Here is a 20,911-nt window from a genome sequence, read left to right as displayed (position 1 = left end):
TCACCATGGCAACAGGAGCATCACAGAGGGCCTGCCACTGTGCCCTTCCAGGCCCTGTTTCAGCCGGGCAGGAAGGAGGGGACCCAGCTTGGCTGGGGGCACTGGCAGGGGGCCCTGAGGTGGGTCAGCCAGGCCTGGATGCTGCCTCCAGGCTCTGTGTAGGGCACCTGCCAGCCCATACCCCTCTCTTGGGCCAATCACTGTACGAACAGGGCAGAAGCCAAGAAAGAAAAGGAGAGGTCTTGGCACAGCTGGACAGGGGAGTGGAGGGATCCTGCCAGCCTGGGGCCTGAAAGCAAGACAGTCGACAACACCTCTACCCTGGAGCCAACCGCCCTGATCCCTGAAGAGCCAAACAGACTTCACAGTCACAGATATGAACACATGAGCTCTGGTTACTGCAGGAAGACAACAGGGACCAAGGGAGGCAGAGAGGCTGGGACACACTCAGGTCCAGTTTTACCAAGCCCCGCCCTGCCAATGACAATGGAATAGCATGGAATAAACCAGAGCCGGCCCAACTACTGATGCAAGGCGAGAGGACTCACCACAGACTTGGAGAGAACCCTGGAATCTCCAAGTTACCCCATCCGCATGGACTCTGTCCCCCTGAGGTCAGCCAGGTGAGGCACAGACCCCATCCACACCCCTCAACCCACCCGCTCAGGATTGGGGCTAATGGGGAGGGGAGGGGGAAGAGGGGCCTCGCAGGGGGACTACACTGAGCGTGAGAGCCCAAGGTGCTATCAGGCATTCCCCATGAGTCAGGAGCCTCAGCTTTCTCATCTGCCGAATGAGCATGTAAGCAGTTTCACAGGCTGCACACAAACTAAAGTGTAGAGGCAGAAACTGGCTTGCCCTGAGTCATAGAGAATTAGAGTCAGAGCTGAGATATATAGGCAGGTCAGAGTAGTGTCTCTGCTGTTCTAGCAGATTCCTGAGGTTCAGCTCCACAAGCACGCACTAACTGTTGGCTGAGATTGGTGTTGTGCTGGGCATTGTAGGAGGAAAAAAGAACGGAAAACAATGGTTTCTTCCATGTCTTCAGCACTTACTGGGTGCCAGGCAGTGCGTGTGCGTGTGTGCTGTCGCCTCAGTTGTGTCCAACTCTTTGTGATCCTATGGACTGTATGAAGCCTTACCAGGTTCCTCTGTCCAAGGGGTTCTCCAGGCAAGAATACTGGAGTGGGTTGCCACGCCCTCCTCCAGGGGATCCTCCCAGGCAGTGCACTAAGCACTTTTTAGAAATGGTCTCAGCTCATCATCAGAACTGGGGAATAGGAAGCATTGTCCACCCGTGACAAGTGGATGTCAAGCCCAGAGAGAAGGTAAGTAACCTACCTGTCTCCATTCAAAACCCTAGCCCATCTGGTCCCAAGCCCTTGTGGTAATGACTGTGTAAGCTGCCTCCTGGTTGGACTGGGCAGCCTGCTCCGAGTCTGTGTAAGGCTTCAAGGCAAGCCTTCCTCAGGAGGTGGTCAGACCCAAGAGCAGTGGGAGTAGAAGACACAAGGGCAGGTCGCTGAAGAGTAAGCCATGGGGACCACCAGGACCACCGAGCGAGCTGCCTTGAGTAGCCTGGACTGGCCTTGGACACAGGTTGCCTGGCAACCCCAGGTCCATTCCCTCTCCAACACAGGCCAGGGCTCCAGAGTCAGCAAGTAGAACTACAGGACAGTCAGTGGCATACAAATTTTGGATAAACAGTGAATAACTTTTTAATGTAAATATGTCCTGCACTAGGTTTCTGGGGGAGGTCATCCGGAAGCAATGGTCTTTTCTATGCTGGCATCTCAGCTGCAGTGAATTGCTCCATCCATCGCCCCCTCCTCCCTACTGTTGACTTCTGGAGCCTGGCTGCTCAAAGGAAGGAGGGGTTGTCTGCAGTCCAGGTGCAACAATATCATTTAGAAGTTTTATTATTTTTTTTTGAAGATTTTTTTCTAGATAAGATTAACCTTTATTTATTTTTGGCTGTACTGATTGTTTGTTGCTGTGGGGTTTTTTCTCTTATTACAGGGAATTACTATTATTATCCACAAGGGAAGCCCAAGAATATTTGTGTGAGTAGCCTATCCCTTCTCCAGCAGATCTTCCCGACCCAGGAATCGAACCGGGGTCTCACCTGCATTGCAGGCGGATTCTTTACCAACCGAGTTATCAGGAAGCCCCTTATTACAGGGAGCAACGGCCATGCTCTGGTTGTGGTGCGCTGGCTTCTCGTTGCAGTAACTTCACTTGTTGCGGAGCACGGGTTCCAGGGCGTGTGGGCTTCAGAGGTTTCAGTTCCCAGGCTCTAGAGCACAGGCTCAATAGCTGTGGTACACAGGTTTAGTTGCTCCATGGCATGTGGGATCTTCCCAGATCGGGAATCAAACCTGCGTCTCTTGCATTGGCAGACGGATTCTTTACCACTGAGCCACCAGGGAAGCCCTGAAAGCTTTTTTTAGAAATGCAAACTCCCAGGCCCTGTCCTAGACCTATTCAATTCGAATCAGTGTTTTAAAAGGGTCACAGGAGATCTGTGTGGACATGAAAGTTTGAAAGGCTAGCTTCAGACAATGACGAGAGAGATAAGGAAGATTTATTACTGTACTACGTGCTTATTGTAAACAGGAAAATAAAGAGCGGCAAAAACACAAAAATCGCCAAAGGTATCATTTTGATGTATTTCATTCTAGTCTTTTCAGCAGCTTTTAGTTTATTCAACCATTACCAGTATCTAATTCCAGAACATTTCTGTCATCCCCAAGGGAAATTTATTCTCATGACACAGTCACTTCCCATTCATTAGCAACCAATCTCTAGCAACCATTAATCTGCTTTCTATCTCTATGGATTTACCTAGTCTTGACATTTTATATAAATGGAATCATAAAGCACTTGTCCTTTTATGTTTGGCTTCTTTCATTTAGTATAATGTTTTCAAGATTCATCCATTTTTTTGCATGGATCAGTACATTCCTTTTTGGGTTGAGTAATATTTAATTGTATGGATGTTCCACAATTTTTTTTACTCATTCATCACTTGATGGATATTCGAATTGTTGTGTCTTTGTCTATTATGTATATTCATATACAAGCTTTTTTTTTTAACTTCTGTCTTCTATGTACCCAAGAGTGAAATTGATGTGTCATATGGCAATTCCATGGTTAACTTTTCAAGGAACTACCAAATTGTCTTCCACAGTGACTATACCATTTTGCACTCCTACCAGCACTGCATCAGGATTCTAATTTCCCCACATACTCTCCAACACTTTATTTTCTTTTGTTGTTGTTGTTGTTTTCTAGTCACTAAATTGTGTCCGATTCTTTGCGACCCCATGGACTACAGTATGCCCGGCTCCCCTGTCCTTCACTATCTTCTGGAGTTTTCTCAGATTCATGTTGAGAAGTCGGTGATACTATCTAACCATTTCATCTTCTGTCCGCATTCTCCTTTTGCCTTCAATCTTTCCTAGCATCAGAGTCTTTTCCAAAGAGTTTGCTCTTCACATCAGGTGGCCAAAGTATTGGAACTTCAGATCCAGCATCAGTCCTTTCAATGAATATTCAGGGTTGATTTCCTTTATGATTGATTGATTTGATCTCCTTGCTGTCTAAGGGACTCTCAAGAGTCTTCTCCAGCACCAAAATTCAAAAGCATCAGTTCTTCAGTGCTCAACCTTCTTGATGGTCCAACTCTCACATCTGTACATGACTATTGGACTACTGACTACCTTAGAAAAAATGTATATATACTAGTGTGTATGTAGTGGTATCTTACTGTGGTTTTAGTTACTTCTTTAATGACAAATGATGTTGAACATCTCATTCTCCCACTCTTGGTTGTCTTTTCACCTTCTTGAGAGCATCCTCTGATGCACAAAATTTTTAAAATTTTGAGGAAGTCTCAGTTCAGTTCAGTTGCTAAGTCGTGTCCGACTCTGCGACCCCATGGACTTCAGCACACCAGGCCTCCCTGTCCAACACCAACTCCCAGCGTTTACTCAAACTCATGTCCATTGAGTCGGTGATGCAATCCAACCATCTCATCCTCTGTCCACATTCTCCTGCCACCTTCAATCTTTCCCGGCATCTGGGTCTTTTCAATGAGTCAGTTCTCACACCAGGTCGCCAAAGTATTGGAGTTTCAGCTTCAGCGCCAGTTCTTCCAATGAATATTCAGGACTAATTTCCTTTAGGACAGACTGGTTGGATCTTCTTGCAGTCCAAGGGACTCTCAAGAGTCTTCTCCAACACCACAGTTCAAAAGCATCAGTTCTTTAGCGCTCAGTTTTCTTTATAGTCCAACTCTCACATCCATAAATGGCTACTGAAAAAACCATAGCTTTGACTGAATGGACGTTAGCTGGCAAAGTAATGCTTCTGCTTTTTAATATGCTGTCTAGGTGAGTCATAACTTTTCTTCCAAGGAGCAAGCGTCTTTTCATTTCATGGCTGTAGTCACCATCTACAGTGATTTTGGATTCCTCCAAAATAAAGTCTGTCACTGTTTCCACTGTTGCCCCATCTATTTGCCATGAAATGATGGGACCAGATGCCATGATCTTCATTTTCTGAATGTTGAGTTTTAAGCCAACTTCTTCACTCTCTTTCACTTTCATCAAGAGGCTCTTTAGTTCTTCACTTTCTGCCATAAGGGTGGTGTCATCTGCATATCTGAGGTTATTGATACTTCTCCTGGCAATCTTGATTCCAGCTTGTGCTTCATCCAGCCTGGCATTTCACATGATGTACTCTGCCTATAAGTTAAATAAGCAGGTGACAATATACAGACTTGACGTACTCCTTTCCCACTTTGGAACCAGTCTGTTCCATATCCAGTTCTAACTGTTGTTTCTGACCTGCATACAGATTTCTCAAGAGGAAGGTCAGGTGTCTGGTATTCACATCTCTTTCAGAATTTTCCACAGTTTGTTGTGATCCACACAGTCAAAGTCTTTGGCATAGTCAATAAAGCAGAAATAGATGTTTTTCTGGAACTCTGTTGTCTTTTTGATGATCCAACAGATGTTGGCAATTTGATCTCGGGTTCCTCTGCCTTTTCTAAATCCAGCTTGAACATCTGGAAGTTCATGTTTCACATACTGTTGAAGCCTGGCTGGGAGAATTTTGAGCACTACTTTGCTAGCGTGTGAAATGAGTGCAATTGTGCGGTAGTTTGAGCATTCTTTAGCATTGCCTTTCTTTGGGATTGGAATGAAAACTGAGCTTTTTCAGTCCTGTGGCCACTGCTGAGTTTTTCAAATTTCCTGGCATATTGAGTGAAGCACTTTCACAGCGCCATCTTTTAGGATTTGAAATAGCTCAAGTGGTATTCCATCACCTCCACTAACTTTGTTCATAGTGATGCTTCCTAAGGCCCACTTGACTTTGCATTCCAGGATGTCTGGCTCTAGGTGAGTGATCATACCATCGTGATTATCTGGGTTATTTTTTTGTACAGTTTTGTACAGTGATATCTGGATTATCTTTTTTTGTACAGTTCTTCTGTGTATTCTTGCCACCTCTTCTTAATATCTTCTGCTTCTGTTAGGTCTGTATCATTTCTGTCCTTTATTGAGCCCATCTTTGCATGAAATATTCCCTTGGTATCTCTAATTTTCTTGAAGAGATTTCTGGTCTTTCCCATTCTATTGTTTTCCTCTTTCTTTGCATTGGTCACTGAGGAAAGCTTTCTTATCTCTCCTTGCTATTCTTTGGAAATCTGCATTCAGATGGATATATCTTTCCTTTTCTCTTTTGCCTTTCACTTCTCTTCTTTTCACAGCTATTTGTAAGGCCTCCAAAAGACAACCATTTTGTGTTTTTTCATTTCTTTTTCTTGGGGATGGTCTTGATCCCTGTCTCCTGTACAATGTCATGAACCTCTGTCCATAGTTTAGTAGGCACTCTGTCTATCAGATCTAGTCCCTTAAATCTATTTCTCACTTCCACTGTATAATCATAAGGGATTTGATTTAGGTCATACCTGAATGGTCTAGTAGTTTTCCCTACTTTCTTCAATTTAAGTCTGAATTTGGCAATAAGGAATTCATGATCTGAGCCACAGTCAGCCCCCAGTCTTGTTTTTGCTGACTGTATAGAGCTTCTCCATCTTTGGCTGCAAAGAATATAATCAATCTGATTTCAGTATTGACCATCTGGTGATGTCCATGTGTAGTGTTGTCCATCTCTTGGGTTGTTGGAAGAGGGTGTTTGCTATGACCAGTGCATTCTCTTTGCAGAACTCTGTTAGACTTTGCCCTGCTGCATTCTGTACTCCAAGGCCAAATTAACCTGTTACTCCAGGCATTTCTTGACTTCCTGCTTTTGCATTCCAGTTCCCTATAATGAAAAGGACATCTTTTTTGGGTGTTAGTTCTAGAAGGTCTTGTAGGTCTTCATAGAACCATTCAACTTCAGCTTCTTCAGCATTACTGGTTGGGGCATAGACTTGGATTACTGTGATATTAAATGGTTTGCCTCAGAAACAGAGGTCATTTTGTCGTTTTTGAGATTGCATCCAAGTACTGCATTTTGGACTCTTTTGTTGACTATGATGACTACTCCATTTCTTCTAAGGGATTCTTGCCCACAGTAGTAGATATAATGGTCATCAGAGTTAAATTCACTGATTCCAATCCATTTTAGTTCGCTGATTCCTAAAATGTCAATGTTCACTAATGCCATCTCCTGTTTGACCACTTCCAATTTGCCTTGATTCATGGACCTGACATTCCAGGTTCCTATGAACATTGCTCTTACAGCATTGGACTTTGCTTCCATCACCATCACATCCGGAGCTGGGTGTTGCTTTTGCTTTGGCTCCGTCTCTCCATTCTTTTTGGAGTTGTTTCTCCACTGATCTCCAGTAGCGTATTGGGCACCTACTGACCTGGGGAAGTCTAGTTAACCTATTGTTTTCTTTTGCTGCTTGTGTTTTTGGTGTCATGTCTAAGAAACCATTGCCAAATCCAAGATTATAAAAATTTAGCCTTAGGGACTTTCCTGGCAGTCCAGTGGTTAAGACTTCATGCATCCACTGCAGAGGGTGACGTTCAACCCCTGGTTGGGGAAAAAAGCTGCAATCCCACATCCTGCATGCCTCGTGGTTTGGCCAAAAATTAATTCAAAGGACTTCCCTGGTGGCCCAGTGTTGCAACTACTGAGCCCAGACACTACGGAACTCCTGCACCACAACTAGAGAGAAGGCCAGGCACTGCAAATGAAAGAGCCCGCATACGGCAATGAAGATGCAGTGCAGCCAAAAATTAGTAAAGTTTTTTTAAAAAAGAAAAATATGATTTAAAAAAATAAGAAAAAAAAAAGATTCCCTGTACCACAATTAAGACCTGACACAGCCTAATTAATTAATTTCTTCATCTTATTAATATGGTATATTACATTGATTAATTTTCATATGTTGAACCACACTTGTTTTCCTGGGATAAGTATCAGTTGACTATTTGGGGCAATATAGGGCTAGGGGAAAAACGGAGGTACTGTGGAATTATAAGAAACCATTAAAGTTTTGAAAACTGTAACACATTTTAGAATTTAAGGAATCTTTTCTTTAATTAAAAAAAAAGAGGGAAAATTTTTTCTTGTATTTTGTTGAGGAGTTTTAAATCTATATTCATAAGGGATATTGGCTTATAAATTTCTTTCCTTATGATGTCTTTGGCTTTAGTATCAAGGTAATACTGGCATAATCTAGGAAACACACTGATTTATTTTTTTGGAAGAGTTTGAGAAGGATTGGTATTAATTCTTTTTTAAATGTTTGAGAGAATTCACCAATGAAGGAGTCTGGTCCTATCCTTTTCTTTATTGGACTTTCTTTTTTTGGCTACTGATTTAATCTCTTCTTATAGGCTTATTCCAATTTTTCTTTTCTTCTTGAGTCAGTATTAGTAGTTCGTCTGTACCTAGGAGTTTGTCTTTTTTAATCTAGGTAATCTGATTTGTTGGTAAATAATTATTCATAGTATTCTGTTATAATCCTTTTTATATCCATAGGGTGATAGTAATGTACTTCCATTTATTCCTGATTTTAGTAATTTGAGGTTTTTTTTCCCTTGCTCTAACAAAAGTTTCGTCAATTTTGTTGCTCTTTTCAAAGAAGTTCTTCTGTTTTCACTGATTCTCTCTGCTGCTTTTCTATTCTGTATTTCCTTTATTTCCACTCTAATCTTTATTGTTTTCTTCCCTGGTAGTTCAGCTGGCAAAGAATCGCCTGCAATGCAGGAGACTCCAGTTCAATTCCTGGGTCGGGAAGATCAGCTGGAAAAGGGATAGGCTACCCACTCCAGTATTCTTGGGCTTCCCTTGTGACTCAGCTGGGAAAAAATCTGCCTGCAGTGCAGGAGACCTGGGTTTGATTCCTGGGTTGGGAAGATCCCCTGGAGAAGGGAAAGACTACCCACTCCAGTATTCTGGCCTAGAGATTTCAGTGCACGGGGGTCGCAGAGAGTCGGACATGACTGAGCGACTTTCACTTTCCTTTTGCTCACTTTGGTGTTGTTTTGTTCTTCCCTTTCTAGTTCCTTAACTTGGAAATTTAGGGCTGGACTTGAGTAAGAGTATGAGGTTGGAGACTCCATAGCCATCTTGCTGCCAAGAAGGAGCATCAATCTGAGAATATAGTCAAGCCAGGATGCAGACAAGAAAGACTCTAGATCTTAAGGACAGCACTTAGCCCCTGAATCATCCACATCTGAAGCAAATTCTGTTGCCAGACATTCAGTTACATGATTCAGTAAATTTTCCTTGTGTTCATAAAAGAAATGTTGGAAGTTCAGATCATTGATCTGAAATCTTTCTGCTTTTTAATATAGATGTTTAGAGCTATAACTTTTCCCCTGAGAACTGGTTTTACTGCAGTTCTTGTGAGTTTTAGTATTCTGAGTTTTCATTTTCATTTATCCTATATAATTTCCCTTGTGATTTCATTTTTATCCATTGGGCATTTAAGAAAGGTTTTTTTAGTCTGTTTTGTGTTTTGGGGTTTTTCTGTGCTATGCAGCACATGAGACCTTTGATCAGGGATTGAACCCATACCCCCTGCAGTGAAAGTGTGAAGTCTTAACCACTGGACTGCCAGAGTTGCAAAAGATATTGTTTATTAACAATAATTTCCACATATATTCTGCAAAATTTTCAGTTTTCCTTCTTATTAATTTCTAGTTAATTTCATTCTGGTCAGAGAAAATACTTCATATGAGCAGTGTTTTTAAATTTACTGAGACTTGTTTTGTTTTGTAAATATGGTTTTTTTGAGGGACTGTTTCTTGTACACTTGGAAAAAATGTGTATTCTGCTGTCTTGGGGTAGAGTTAGGTCTATTTGGTTTGTAGCATTGTTCAAATCTTCTATTTTCTTGTTTATCTTTTGTATAGTACAGTTGACCCTTGGACAATGCAAGGGTTGGGGCACCAATTCTCCATGCGGTTGAAAATCTGTGTGTAAATTTATAGTTGGGCCTCTGTAAAAGCAGAAACACCACTTTGCTAATGAAGGTCTGCATAGACAAAGCTATAGTTTTGCCAGTAGTCACGTATAGGTGAAAGAGTTGGACCATAAAGAAGGTGAGTGCTGGGTCTGAGAATTGAGGCTTTCAAACTGTGGTGCTGGAGAAGACTCTTCAGAGTCCCTGGCACTGCAAGGAGATCAAACCAGTCCATCCTAAAGGAAATCAACCCTGAATATTCATTGGAAGGACTGATACTGAAGCTGAAACTCCAATATCTGGCCACCTGATGCTAAGAGCAGACTCATTAGAAAAGCCCCTGTGTTGGGAAAGATTGAAGGCAGGGAGAGAAGGTGGTGACAGAAGATGAGATGGTTGGATGGCATCAATGACTCCATGGACATGAGTTTGAGCAAACTCTGGGAGATAGTGAAGGATAGGGAAGCCTGGTGTGCTGCAGTCCATGGGGTTGCAAAGAGTTGGACATGACTTCCAACTGAATGACAACAATTATATCCACAGATACAACCAACACATGTTGTGTAGTACCATAGTATGCATTTATAAAAAAAAGCCCACACACAGTGGACCCATGCACTACAAACCCATGTTGTTTACGGATCAACTGTAGTTCTACCCATTATTGAAAGTAAATTATTAAAGTCTTTATTATTGTTGAGCTATTTCTCCCTTTAATTCTGTCAAGTTTTGCCTCAGATATTTTGGGGCTTTGAAGTTAAATGAATATATGTTTATAATTATTATATTTTCTTGGTGGATTGAGCCTTCTTTTGTTATATAATGTCTCTCAGAATAATTTTGGCCTTAAAGTCTATTTTTTTTCTATTAGTTACAGTCACTTCATCTCTTTTTTGTTGTTGCTGTTAGTCTCCAGAATATATTTTCCTTCCTTTCACTTTCAACCTACTTGAGTTGATTGAGCTAAAGAATAGGTCTTTATAGACAGCGTATTGTTAGATTATATGTGTTTTTATTTAATTAATTAATTTATTTGGCCATACCACACAGCTTGTGGGATTTCAGTTCCCTGACCAGGGATTGAACGTGGACCCTCAGTAGTGAAAGCACAAAGTCCTATCCACCGGAAAGCTGTGTGGGCTTTCTCTAGTTACGATGAACAGGGCTACTCTGCTGTGCATGGACCTCTCGTTTCCCTGGCTTCTCTGGTTGCAGAGCGCAGCCTATAGGGTGCACAGGCTTAGTGGTTGTGGAGCACAGGCTTGGCAGTTATGGCACACAGGCTTAGTTGCCCCAAGGCATTTGTGATCTTCCCGGAGTAAGGATCGAACTCATGTCCCTTGCATTAATAGGTGGATTCTTAACCACTGAACCACTAGGGAAGTCCTGGGAATGTGCTCTTAATTCCTGAAGGATAGTTTCACAAGACACAGAATTCCTCATTAACCTTTTCACCCCTCCTTTCAAAACTTATCCCACTACCTTTGACCTCCAAGTTTCCTGATGAAAAATCAGCTATGAGTCTATTTACCTGCATTTTCTTCATAATTATCCATTTTAATAGTTCATGTAGCAAATATTTATTGGATACCATGTATCTGGTGGTCACTCTACAGAGACTGAGTATATAGCAATGAATAAAACAAGACTCTGGCCTTAAGGAGTTTACACTCTAGAAGGTAGAGAAATAAGCATCACATAAATATTCATTCCCTTTAACTGCTGTAAAATATTCCATCATAAGACTATAACTCTATAACTAGTATGAAAAATATCCCTCCAGAGATATTGAGTCCTAATCCCAGAAACATGTAAATGATATCTTATATGGAAATAGGGTCTTTGCAGATACGATTAAGGTAAGGATTTTGGTATGTGGAGGTTATCAGGATGATCAGAGTGGGCCTTAAATGCAGTCAAATGTGTCCTTCTAAGAAGGAGGAAGAGGGACTTAAGAATCGACCTTGCAATGCAGGGGATGTGGGTTTGATCCCTGGTCGGGAGTCTAAGATCCCATCTGCCTTGGGGCAACTAGAGAATCCTCATATGATGCAACTAAGACCTGACACAGCTAAATAAATAAATTAAAAGGGAGGAAGGGGGAATTTGACTTGTGCAGAAGAGGAAAAGGCAGTGTAACAATAGAGGCAGAAACTGGAGTGACGCCAACAAGTGCCTGCAGCCACTTCCAGAAGCTGGAAGAAGTAAGGAACAGATTCTCCTCTAGACCCTCCAGAGAGGTACAGGCCTAGCAACATTTTGATTTTGGCCCACTCATGCTAATTTGGGAATTTTGGCCTCCAAAATGGTGAAAAATAAATTTCTGTTGCTTAAAGCCACCTAGTTTGTGGCAATTTGTTACAGTTACCATAGAAACTAATACAGATTTCTGGAACTGAGAGTGGGGTGCTGCTGTAACAGACAACTGAACATGTGGAGATGGCCTTGGAATTGGATAATGGGTAGAGACTGGGAGAATTTTGAGAAGCATGATAGAAAAAAGCCTAGAATGCCTTGAACAAGGTGTTGGTAGAAAGATGAATGTTTGAGGCTCTGCCAGTGCATGCTAAGCCACTTCACTCATGTCCAACTCTTTGCCACCCCAAGGACTCAGCCCACCAGGCTGCTCTGTCCATGGGATTCTCCAGGCAAGAATACTGGAGTGGGTTGCCACGCCCTCCTCAGGGGATCTTCCCAACCCAGGGATTGAACCCATGTCTCTTATGTCTCCTGAATTGGCAGGTGGATTCTTTACAAAATGAGGGAAATGTAACTGGAAGCTGAAGGAGAGGTGATTTCTGCTACACTGGAGCAAAAGTCTAGATGAATTGTGTCTTACAGTGGTGGAAAGCAGCACTTTTAAGTGATGAACTTGAACTTTAGCCGAGGCCATCTTGAAGCAAAACTTTAAAGGAGTGGCCTGGTTTCTTTTTGCTGGTTATAGTAAAATGTGACAAGAAGAAGATATTGAGAAGAGAACTGTTCTGCAAAAAGGAACAAGTACATCATGATTTTGGAAACTTGGAGCCTATCCAGGTTACAAAAAATGCTAAAATTAGGTGATTTCCTGTTAGAAAACTGCTCTAGAGAGCAGGCCATAGATATGGTTGGACAGCCTTCTGCTAGTGTTGAGAATGTTATGTTGATGACCCATGGATCCTCTCAATAATCTCAGCAGAAGTCAGAAATAAGAGATGATATTTTCCAGGAGAGATCTGTGGGGGACTCTCATTTAATGGTGTGAGTCTCTGTGACATACAAAGGAGACACACGAGTCCTTGAAGAATGTTATACGAGCAGAAAAGCTGCCAGCTTGAACTGGAAGGAACAATGAAATAAAGGAAGGTTGTTGTACTCCCCAAATTCTACTGGCAGGAAATAGGTTTACAAGACTACTCAGCTTCAGCCATGCACTTACCATTAAGAAAAAGGAAGAACGACTCAAAAAGAAGAGCCTCAGGCTCAGAAATCTGAGCCAAGGATGTCCTAGGCCTTGGGAAAAAAGAAAGAAATTTGCTCTTTGTCTCTTCCGTTTCCTCTCTTTTGGAATAGGAATGCCTATAACTGTTATACTGCGCCTGTCCCACTACTGTATTTTGGAAACAGACAACTTATTTCTACTTTCATATTTTCAGAGATGGAGAGGAATTTTCTCCCCACAATAGATCATACGCAGAGACTCACCTATGCCTGGTTTAGATGATGAGCTTAGGGATTTTGAACTGATTATATGTCAAGAATTTGGACTTGAGTTGACATTTTGATGGGTTAAGACTTTTGAAGATGTTGAGATGGGGTAAATGTATTTTGCTTGTGTAAAACAAGAATCTTTTGGGGCCAGAGGGCAGATTCTGCAAGGGTCATAAATGCCTCCCTTTCCCAAAAGATTCTAATTCCTGAAACCTATTAGTGTTACATTATGTGGAGTAACATATAACGAGTCTTTACAAATGTGATTCAGTTAAGGATCTTGAGAGCTGAAGATTATCTTGGGTTATCAAGGTGAGCTCTAGATGCAATCATTTGTGTCAGAAGAGGGAGGAAGAAGGAGACTTGACACAGATAAGGGAAGGCAACAAGAAGATGATGGAGAAATGGTGAGGTCACAGGAGAAGAAATGCCAGCCATGCCCATAAACTTTCAAATTGTGGAGCTGAAGAAAACTCTTGTGAGTCCCTTGGACAGCAAGGAGATCAAACCAGCCAACCCTAAAGGAAATCAACACTGAATATTCATTGGAAGGACTGATGCTGAAGCTGAAACGCCAATACTTTTGCCACCTGACGCGAAAAGCAGACTCATTGGAAAAGACCCTGATGCTGGGAAAGATGGAGGGCAGGAGAAGAAGAGGGCAACAGAGGATGAGATGGTTGAATGGCATCACCGACTCAATGGACATGAGTCTGAGCAAACTCCGGGAGATAGTGAAGGACAGAGGAGCCTGGTGTGCTGCCGTCCATGGGGTCGCAAAGAGTCAGATATGGCTGAGCAACTGAACAACACCAGCCATAAGCCAGAAGAAGCAAGGAACAAGTTCTCTCCTACAACCTCCAGAGAAAGCATAGACCTCCTGACACCTTGATTTTGGTCCAGGGATACTAATTTTGGGCTTCCTGCATCCAGAATGGTGGAAGAACAAATTTCTGTTATTTTAAGTCTCTGTAGCTTGTTATAGTTGCTATAGGATGCTAATATGATAACACAGTGTGTTTATCCAGTCTCTGTTCATTGGGCATTTGAATTGCTATTATGAACAATCTTATATTGATACATGTTTCCTGGTGCAAATGTGTTTTAGTTGTACCAGTTTACACTCCTATAAACACTGTAGTTTCTGTGGATTCACATTTTGTGTTTCATTTGGTATAATTAGATTTCTTCATTGTTAGCAATCCTATTGAGTATAAGGTAGTGCTTCATTGTGATTTTATTTGAATTTCCCTGATTACTGATGATTTGGCTTGAGTATCTTTTCAAAGTCTTATTGGCCACTTGTAGTGCCTCTTCCTTGAAATGCACATTCATGTCTTTCCTATTTTTTATATTGCCAAATAACATGTGTATACTGACAGCTTTTTATTAATTGTTTAATCTTTTGACTTCTTATTTAAAAGTGTTTAGTGTGTACCGGCTTAGTTGTATCTGACTCTTTGCAGCCCCATGGACTGTAGACCACCAGGCAGCTCCGTCCATGGGATTCTCCAGGAAGGAACACTGAAGTAGGTTGACATTTCCTCTTCCAGGGGATCTTCCTGACCCAGGATGGAAACCACATCTCCTGCACCTCCTATATTGGCAGGCGGATTCTTTACCACTAAGCCACCTGGGAAGCCCCCTTATTTCATAGAGGAGAACTTAATTCCTTGATATCACCATGGGTTAAAAAAATAGTATTTAGATGAAGATTTGGCATTAATATTTTTATGCCTACTCAAATATTATTCATAGCTGAGCACTAAAACAATTATATTTAGTGCTGTTAGTTTTCCCTAAAGTTAGTAATTGTCATTTAAAAACTTTTTCAGATTTCTTTGTACCTATTGCTAATTCTTCCTACACCTTTCAGTATTTTCAATCACAGCAGTTAATCTATCCATTCCAGTGATTTTTCCCTGGAGACATTATTCCTCCTGACCGTTTTTCACCTCTTCCTAGGCTGGTTACTCTCCATATTGCTGCATAGCCATTGTCCTGGGACTTTGCTGTTGTCCTTGGAATAATCTTACTCATTCTCCTGGTTGGAGTCCTTGTTTTCCTGCCTCCTTTGTGTTTCTTTCTTATGGTTTTACTCTTCTGTTTTAATGGCACATACCCCGTAAAAGTTCTTGAGTTCAAAGTGGTGGGACAGTGGCAGAAGGCATGGTAATAACTACTTTTAACATACCAGTTTGGGATCTTCTCTCTTCACGTTTGGTCTGATTGTCATCTTTGCTGTCACAAGATCCCAGCATCTGTCCTCAAGATCACCTGAAGACTCTCTTCTCTTCAGTCCTGTGTTGGCTTTCCAGTCTCCTGACCTATAGGATTTTTTCTTAGTTTCCCCCTCATTTTATTGGAGTGCATCCTTCAGTGGTTCTTCTCTTTTTTAAAATATTCATTTATCTATTTGGCTGTGCCGGGTCTTGCAGCACACAAGATATTCAACCTTTGTTGCAATATGTGGGCTCAGTCCCCTGATCAGGGATTGAACCTGGGCCCCCTGCATTGGGAGTGTGGAGTGCTAGCCACTGGACCACCAGGGAAGTCCCCTTCAGTGGTTCTTGAGAAAGAGTACGTGAAAGTTAAATTTTTTGAGACCTTGTATATGCGGAATGATAATTTAGTTGGCACAGAATTCTAAGTTGGAAATAATATTCCTTCAGACTTTTGAGGGCGTCCCTGGTGGCTCAGATGATAAAGAATCGGCCTGCAATGTGGGAGACCTGGGTTCAATTCCTAGGTTGGGAAGATTCCCTGGAGGAGGGAATGACAACCCATTCCAATATTCGCGCCTGGAGAATCCCCATGGACAGAGGAACCTGGCAGGCTACAGTCCATAGGGTCGCAAAGAGTCAGACACAACTGAGCGACTGAACACACATAGACTTTTTTTTTTTTTTGAACACACATAGACTTTTGAAGGTGTTTTTCTCCCTTGTTTTCTTGCTTCTGGTATTGCTATTGAGAAGTCAAAATCCATTCTGATTCTAGGTTCTTTGTTGTGATTATTTTTGTGTTTCTAGAAATTTGTAAGATTTTCTTTTTGTCCTCAGTTTCCTGAAAATGTACACTGATGTATCTTAGTATTTTCATGGACTCTACTAGGCACCATGTGGGCCTTTTTAAAAAATCATATACTTCAGTTTGGGAAATGATTTTAAATTATTCATTTCATTCTTTATCCCCATTTTCTTCTATTCTCTCTTTTTGTAATCCTCATAATGCAGATGTTGACCTTCCTAAATTTCTCCCTGAATTTTCTAATATTTTTAACTTCTTTATTTTGGGAGGTGCCGTATTCCCTCAACCCATCTTCAGAATTTTTAATTTCTGTCATCACATTTTTAAAACACTATTAATTTCCAAGATTTCTTTTGTTCTCTCAATGTTCATTTCTATAAATTCATGTTCTTATCTCATGAATGCAATACCTTTTTCTTTCTCTGGGGGATAGTAAAGAAGGGTTTTTCTTTTTGTGTTTTTCTTTGTTTTGTTTTCCTTCTCAGAGTCTGTTTCCTGCAAGTGCTTTCTTTTTGCTTACTGGGTTTGATTTCCTTCATGTTGGAGGTTCTCCTTCATTGTCTTAAGAGTTCTTGGCTGTCTGCTCATTATTAAGAATGAGAGCTTAAAAATTGATGGGAAGCTCTAAGCATGTTGACTTTGACCTTCCCAGTATGGTGATCTGATGGGGCATTTCATGGATAACACTAATCTTAGGGTCTTTAGTTCTCTTTTAGCTTGGCCTGAGTTCCCAGGGAAGGCTCATCCAATTTGCTGCCTGGAGGGTAAAAATCTGACTGCCACAGTTCTGACTGCCAGGTGAGGGAAGAGGATTGGGGAGGTGGAGGGTGGGGTGTCAATTTTCAACTTGTATGCAGTCACTTAATCCCATTAGTCAGTTACTCATGCAATGTCTCTGTTTTATCAGCTCTAGAAAACAAATTTCCAGTCTTAGCTAGACTTAGAAAGGGGAATTTGCTCAGTGGCATGAAGTAAGGGAGGGGATACAGTCACCTAATTGCTTTTCAATCAGCTTTGATCTAGAGCTTCATGTTTTAGCCTTTACTACCAATGCTAGGGGGCTTCCCAGGTGGTGCTAGTGGTAAAGAACCCACCTGCCAATGCAGGAGATGTTTAAGAGACACAGGTTCAATTCCTGTGTGGGGAAGATCCCCTGGAGGAGGACATGACAACCCACTCCAGTATTCTTGCCTGGAGAATCCCATGGACAGAGGAGCCTGGTGGGCTATAGTTCATACGGTTGGAAACAGTCAGACACGACTAAAGCAACTTAGTATGCACGCACGCATATATATCTATATCTAGACTTCCTCTGGTCATTTAAAAATCTGTTAAGTTCTCTTTGATGATCTCGTTGTTTATCTAAAGTTCATACACAACCTTTCTATATTGTATGTAAGGCCTGAATATCTGGAGTTCCATAGCATCCAACTCTGTTACACTGTTTCTTCTGATTCTCACTCTTAGCACTAGCTTCCTTCTGTGCTGGTGATCGCTGATCCTGAGCTCATTGCTTGATATTAACCAATGGATCCTTCATACTTAAAACTGGACACTTTCCTCCAAAGGGGACTTGCGTCTGCTTCTGCCAGGAGCCAGAGGGTGCCACCAACTTCAGTCCTCCTTGTCTGAGGTCCAGCTCCTCTACCTCTCCCTAGCTTCCTTACTCTAACTTTCCTTTGGGGTCAGGGAGTGGATTTTAGAGATCTTGGAAGACAACGGGGCCTCAAGGAATCATGGCCTCTCTCTGCGGGATATTCTTCTATAGCAAGAAAGTTCCTCGCTGCTCTCAGTCTGCCATATGAGGAGAAGCAGAAATGCTCCTATCCATTCCACACACATCCATTGTAGATCTGATCACATCACACTCTTGCTTAAACCCTTCGATGGCTCCCTTTTTTCCCTGAAGTATAAACTTGAACTCCTTAGGAATTCCTTGGTGGTCTAGTGGTTAGGATTCAGTGCTTTCACTGCCAGGGCCTGGGTTCGACCCTTGGTCAGGGAACTAAAATCCCACAGGCTCCTTGGTGAGGTCAATTGAAAAAAAAAAACAACACACACATAAAGTTTGAACTCCTTGCTCAGCTTACAAGGCCCTATGTGATCTGGCCTCTGACTCCCTTACCAGCTTCATCTCTTTTAATAGCCCTCACTCCCATTCGCAAACTCTTTCCCAGGCCCCAAGTCTAGGAGTTCCTCAATGTACTTCCCGTCCTTGTACCTGTGACATAGTGCATAAAAAAGTTAGATATCTGAATTGCCCTGCACACCCTCCCCAGACTGTATACTCTGCATGAGTGCATAAACTTTATATATCCACTAATATCTCCCCAGTACCCAGCACAAATGCTTATTAAATATTTGTTGAATGAATGAACACATTTACTGGGTTCCCAGTGTTTTTCTTTACTTTCTTTCTTTTTTTTTTTTTTGATGTAGAGAGTTTTTAAACTTCAAAAAAATTTATTTATTTTTGGCTGCACTGGGTCTGCATTGCTTTGTGCGAGCTTTCTCAGTTGAGGCAAGTGGGGGCTGCTCTTCGCTGCCGCGCTGGGGCTTCTCATTGCAGTGGCTTCTCTCTCTGTGGAGCACAGGCTCTGGAGTGCGTGGGTTTCAGTAGTCCTGGCACATGGGCTTACTTGCAGACAGTCTTTAAAGTCTTTATGGAATTTGCTACAATATTGCTTCTGTTTTATGTTTTGTTTTGGTTTGGTTTTTTGGTTACAAGGCATATGGGCTCTTAGATCCCAGCAGTGGAGCCTGTGCCCAATACGTGGGGAGCTCAGAGTCTTAACCATTGGCCCACCAGGGAAGTCTCAGATCATGATCTTTTGGAATCAGACAAATTTGGATGAAAACCCTAGCTCCTCCCCTTGTTCACAATGGTCCAACCCTTTAACCTTTCCAGCTCTCAGTTCTTCATCTTTAAAATGTGAAACTCGCTCAGTCACACGCAACTCTTTGCAATCCCATGGACTGTAGCCCACCAGGCTCTTCTGTCCATGGGATCTCCAGGCAAGAGTACTGGAGTGGGTTGCTATTTCCTTCTCCAGGATTTCCTTCTTCCCCATCCAGGGATCAAACCTGGCTCTTATGCATTGCAGGAAGATTCTTTACCGTCTGAACCACCAGGGAGTGCTCTTTAAAATGCAGAGAGAATGCAATGAAAGGACCACATGGGTGGCTGCCAGAGTGAACCAAGTCTGATAACATGAAGTCAAAGATCCAAGCATAGTTCCCATCTCACATGCAGCCATTTCAGAAGGGAGTCACCAGCTGCCCTGGGGTCATACTCTCTCCCAGTCATATTTGTCCATCAAGTTTGGTGGTAGCGGTGGTGATTCAGTCACTAAGTCATGTCTGACTCTTGCAACCCCATGGACTGTAGCCTGCCAGGCTCCTCTGTCCAAGGGATTTCCCAGGCAAGGATACCAGAATGGGTTGCCATTCCCTTCTCCAGCAGATCTTCCAGACCAAGGATCAAACCCGTGTCTCCTGCATTGCAGGCAGTTTCCTGCATTGATTGCATGTGGATTCTTTACCGCTGAGCCAGTGGGGAAACCCTCAAGGTTTGACTGGTTTTAATTCCATTAGGTAGCCTGAGCTTTCCTGCTCTGAAGCATGGAGTGGGCAAACAGCTTCCACCTCAAGTAATCCAGCTCAGGCCTCCAGGCACCTTGGTGGGACTTGTGAATTTCAGTAGTTTTATACCTGGGAAATATTTAAGTCTCCAAAGAGACCCCCCCCCCCCCCCCCCAGTGCGCTCTGCCCCTTACCGTCAGCACCTGGCATGATGCTGGGTCCAGCAGAGCAAGGGCAATCCTCCCAATTTTAAGGTGGGTAAACTGAGGCTCCGACTATCTTCCAGACAGTTGGGTCTAGAACTTGTGTGTCTTCTCAAGGAGCTCTGGGAGGCCTGGGCAGCTGCATTGGGAGACCTGGGGGGAGCTCCAGCCCCAGAGCAGGAGGTGGCACAGGAACCCTGGCTCTCAAGGCCTCCGCTCCTTGTTCACAAGGGGTTAGCATCACTCTCTGCTGGTGGGGAGCTCAGTGTCCATGTATTCTTCGTGACCCTACAGGACTGTGCTCAAGTAGCTTGTTTTGCCTGTGTTGTTTGGGGAGAGCAAGGAGGACAATTCACTGGCTGGGGTGGGTGTGTGTGTTGGAGGTTGGGGGTGAGGATGAGGATAATCTGGACAGTGAGAAGGGCAAGCTTAGGGTCAGGAGCCCTGGGTTCCAGCCCAGTTCTATACCCAGCATGTTGAGTCCCTTGAGACGAGCGCCTCCCCCTCTGGACCCCAACTGCTCTGTTAAGTGGGAGTGATGGTGGATGGACCGACCGTGGTCGTGGGATCAAAACGCTGTCCGGGCCCGGCCACTCCCTGAGCCCAGACTGTCCCCTGGGTCTGACTTCACCCGACTGGCCCCAGCAAACCTCTGACACCATTCTGCTGCCTCCACCCTCTGTCCTGTCCTTCCCCCAGGGGCCTGACTCCAGCTCCCCACCACACAGCAGGCTGGGCGGGCAGCGGTATTGGTCAGGCCTAGGCGGGGGGCCTCCAAGCCCACAAATAACCTCTTGAGCTTCCTTCTGGAGCCAGCATCCTCTCTGTCCCCTCCTCTTGAAATCTGAGCTCAGGGATCCAGGGAGGACTCTCCCTGCCAAATATTCCATCCAGTTGTCCAAACACTCTGCACAGCTGGCGGAGGGAGGGGCCAGAGCCCGGCTCTCACCCTCGGGCTGTTGTTTTCATG

The 20,911-nt window shown here is 43.1% G+C and overlaps 1 protein-coding gene across 7 annotated transcripts in view; it reads left to right on the top strand.

The window, feature by feature from the left end:
- The first annotated feature begins 35 nt into the window (after nt 1-35).
- The window catches only part of RAB3IL1 (RAB3A interacting protein like 1), a 46,496-nt gene continuing 25,620 nt past the window's right edge, over nt 36-20,911 (top strand). For 5 of the 7 annotated variants that reach the window (XM_020916840.2, XM_020916842.2, XM_020916839.2 and 2 more), the window contains exon 1: nt 36-623. In XM_020916840.2, the coding sequence (XP_020772499.1) occupies nt 595-623 (29 nt within the window). In that variant the 5' untranslated portion in view covers nt 36-594. Of the gene's footprint in view, nt 624-16,861; nt 16,955-20,911 lie in introns of all 7 variants that reach the window. The other 2 variants (XM_020916838.2, XM_020916841.2) reach the window with 2 other exon arrangements.

The sequence above is a fragment of the Odocoileus virginianus genome, chromosome 28, assembly GCF_023699985.2.
Source record: "Odocoileus virginianus isolate 20LAN1187 ecotype Illinois chromosome 28, Ovbor_1.2, whole genome shotgun sequence".
Lineage (NCBI taxonomy): Eukaryota > Metazoa > Chordata > Mammalia > Artiodactyla > Cervidae > Odocoileus > Odocoileus virginianus.
This window is presented reverse-complemented; position numbering and strand designations above follow the sequence as displayed.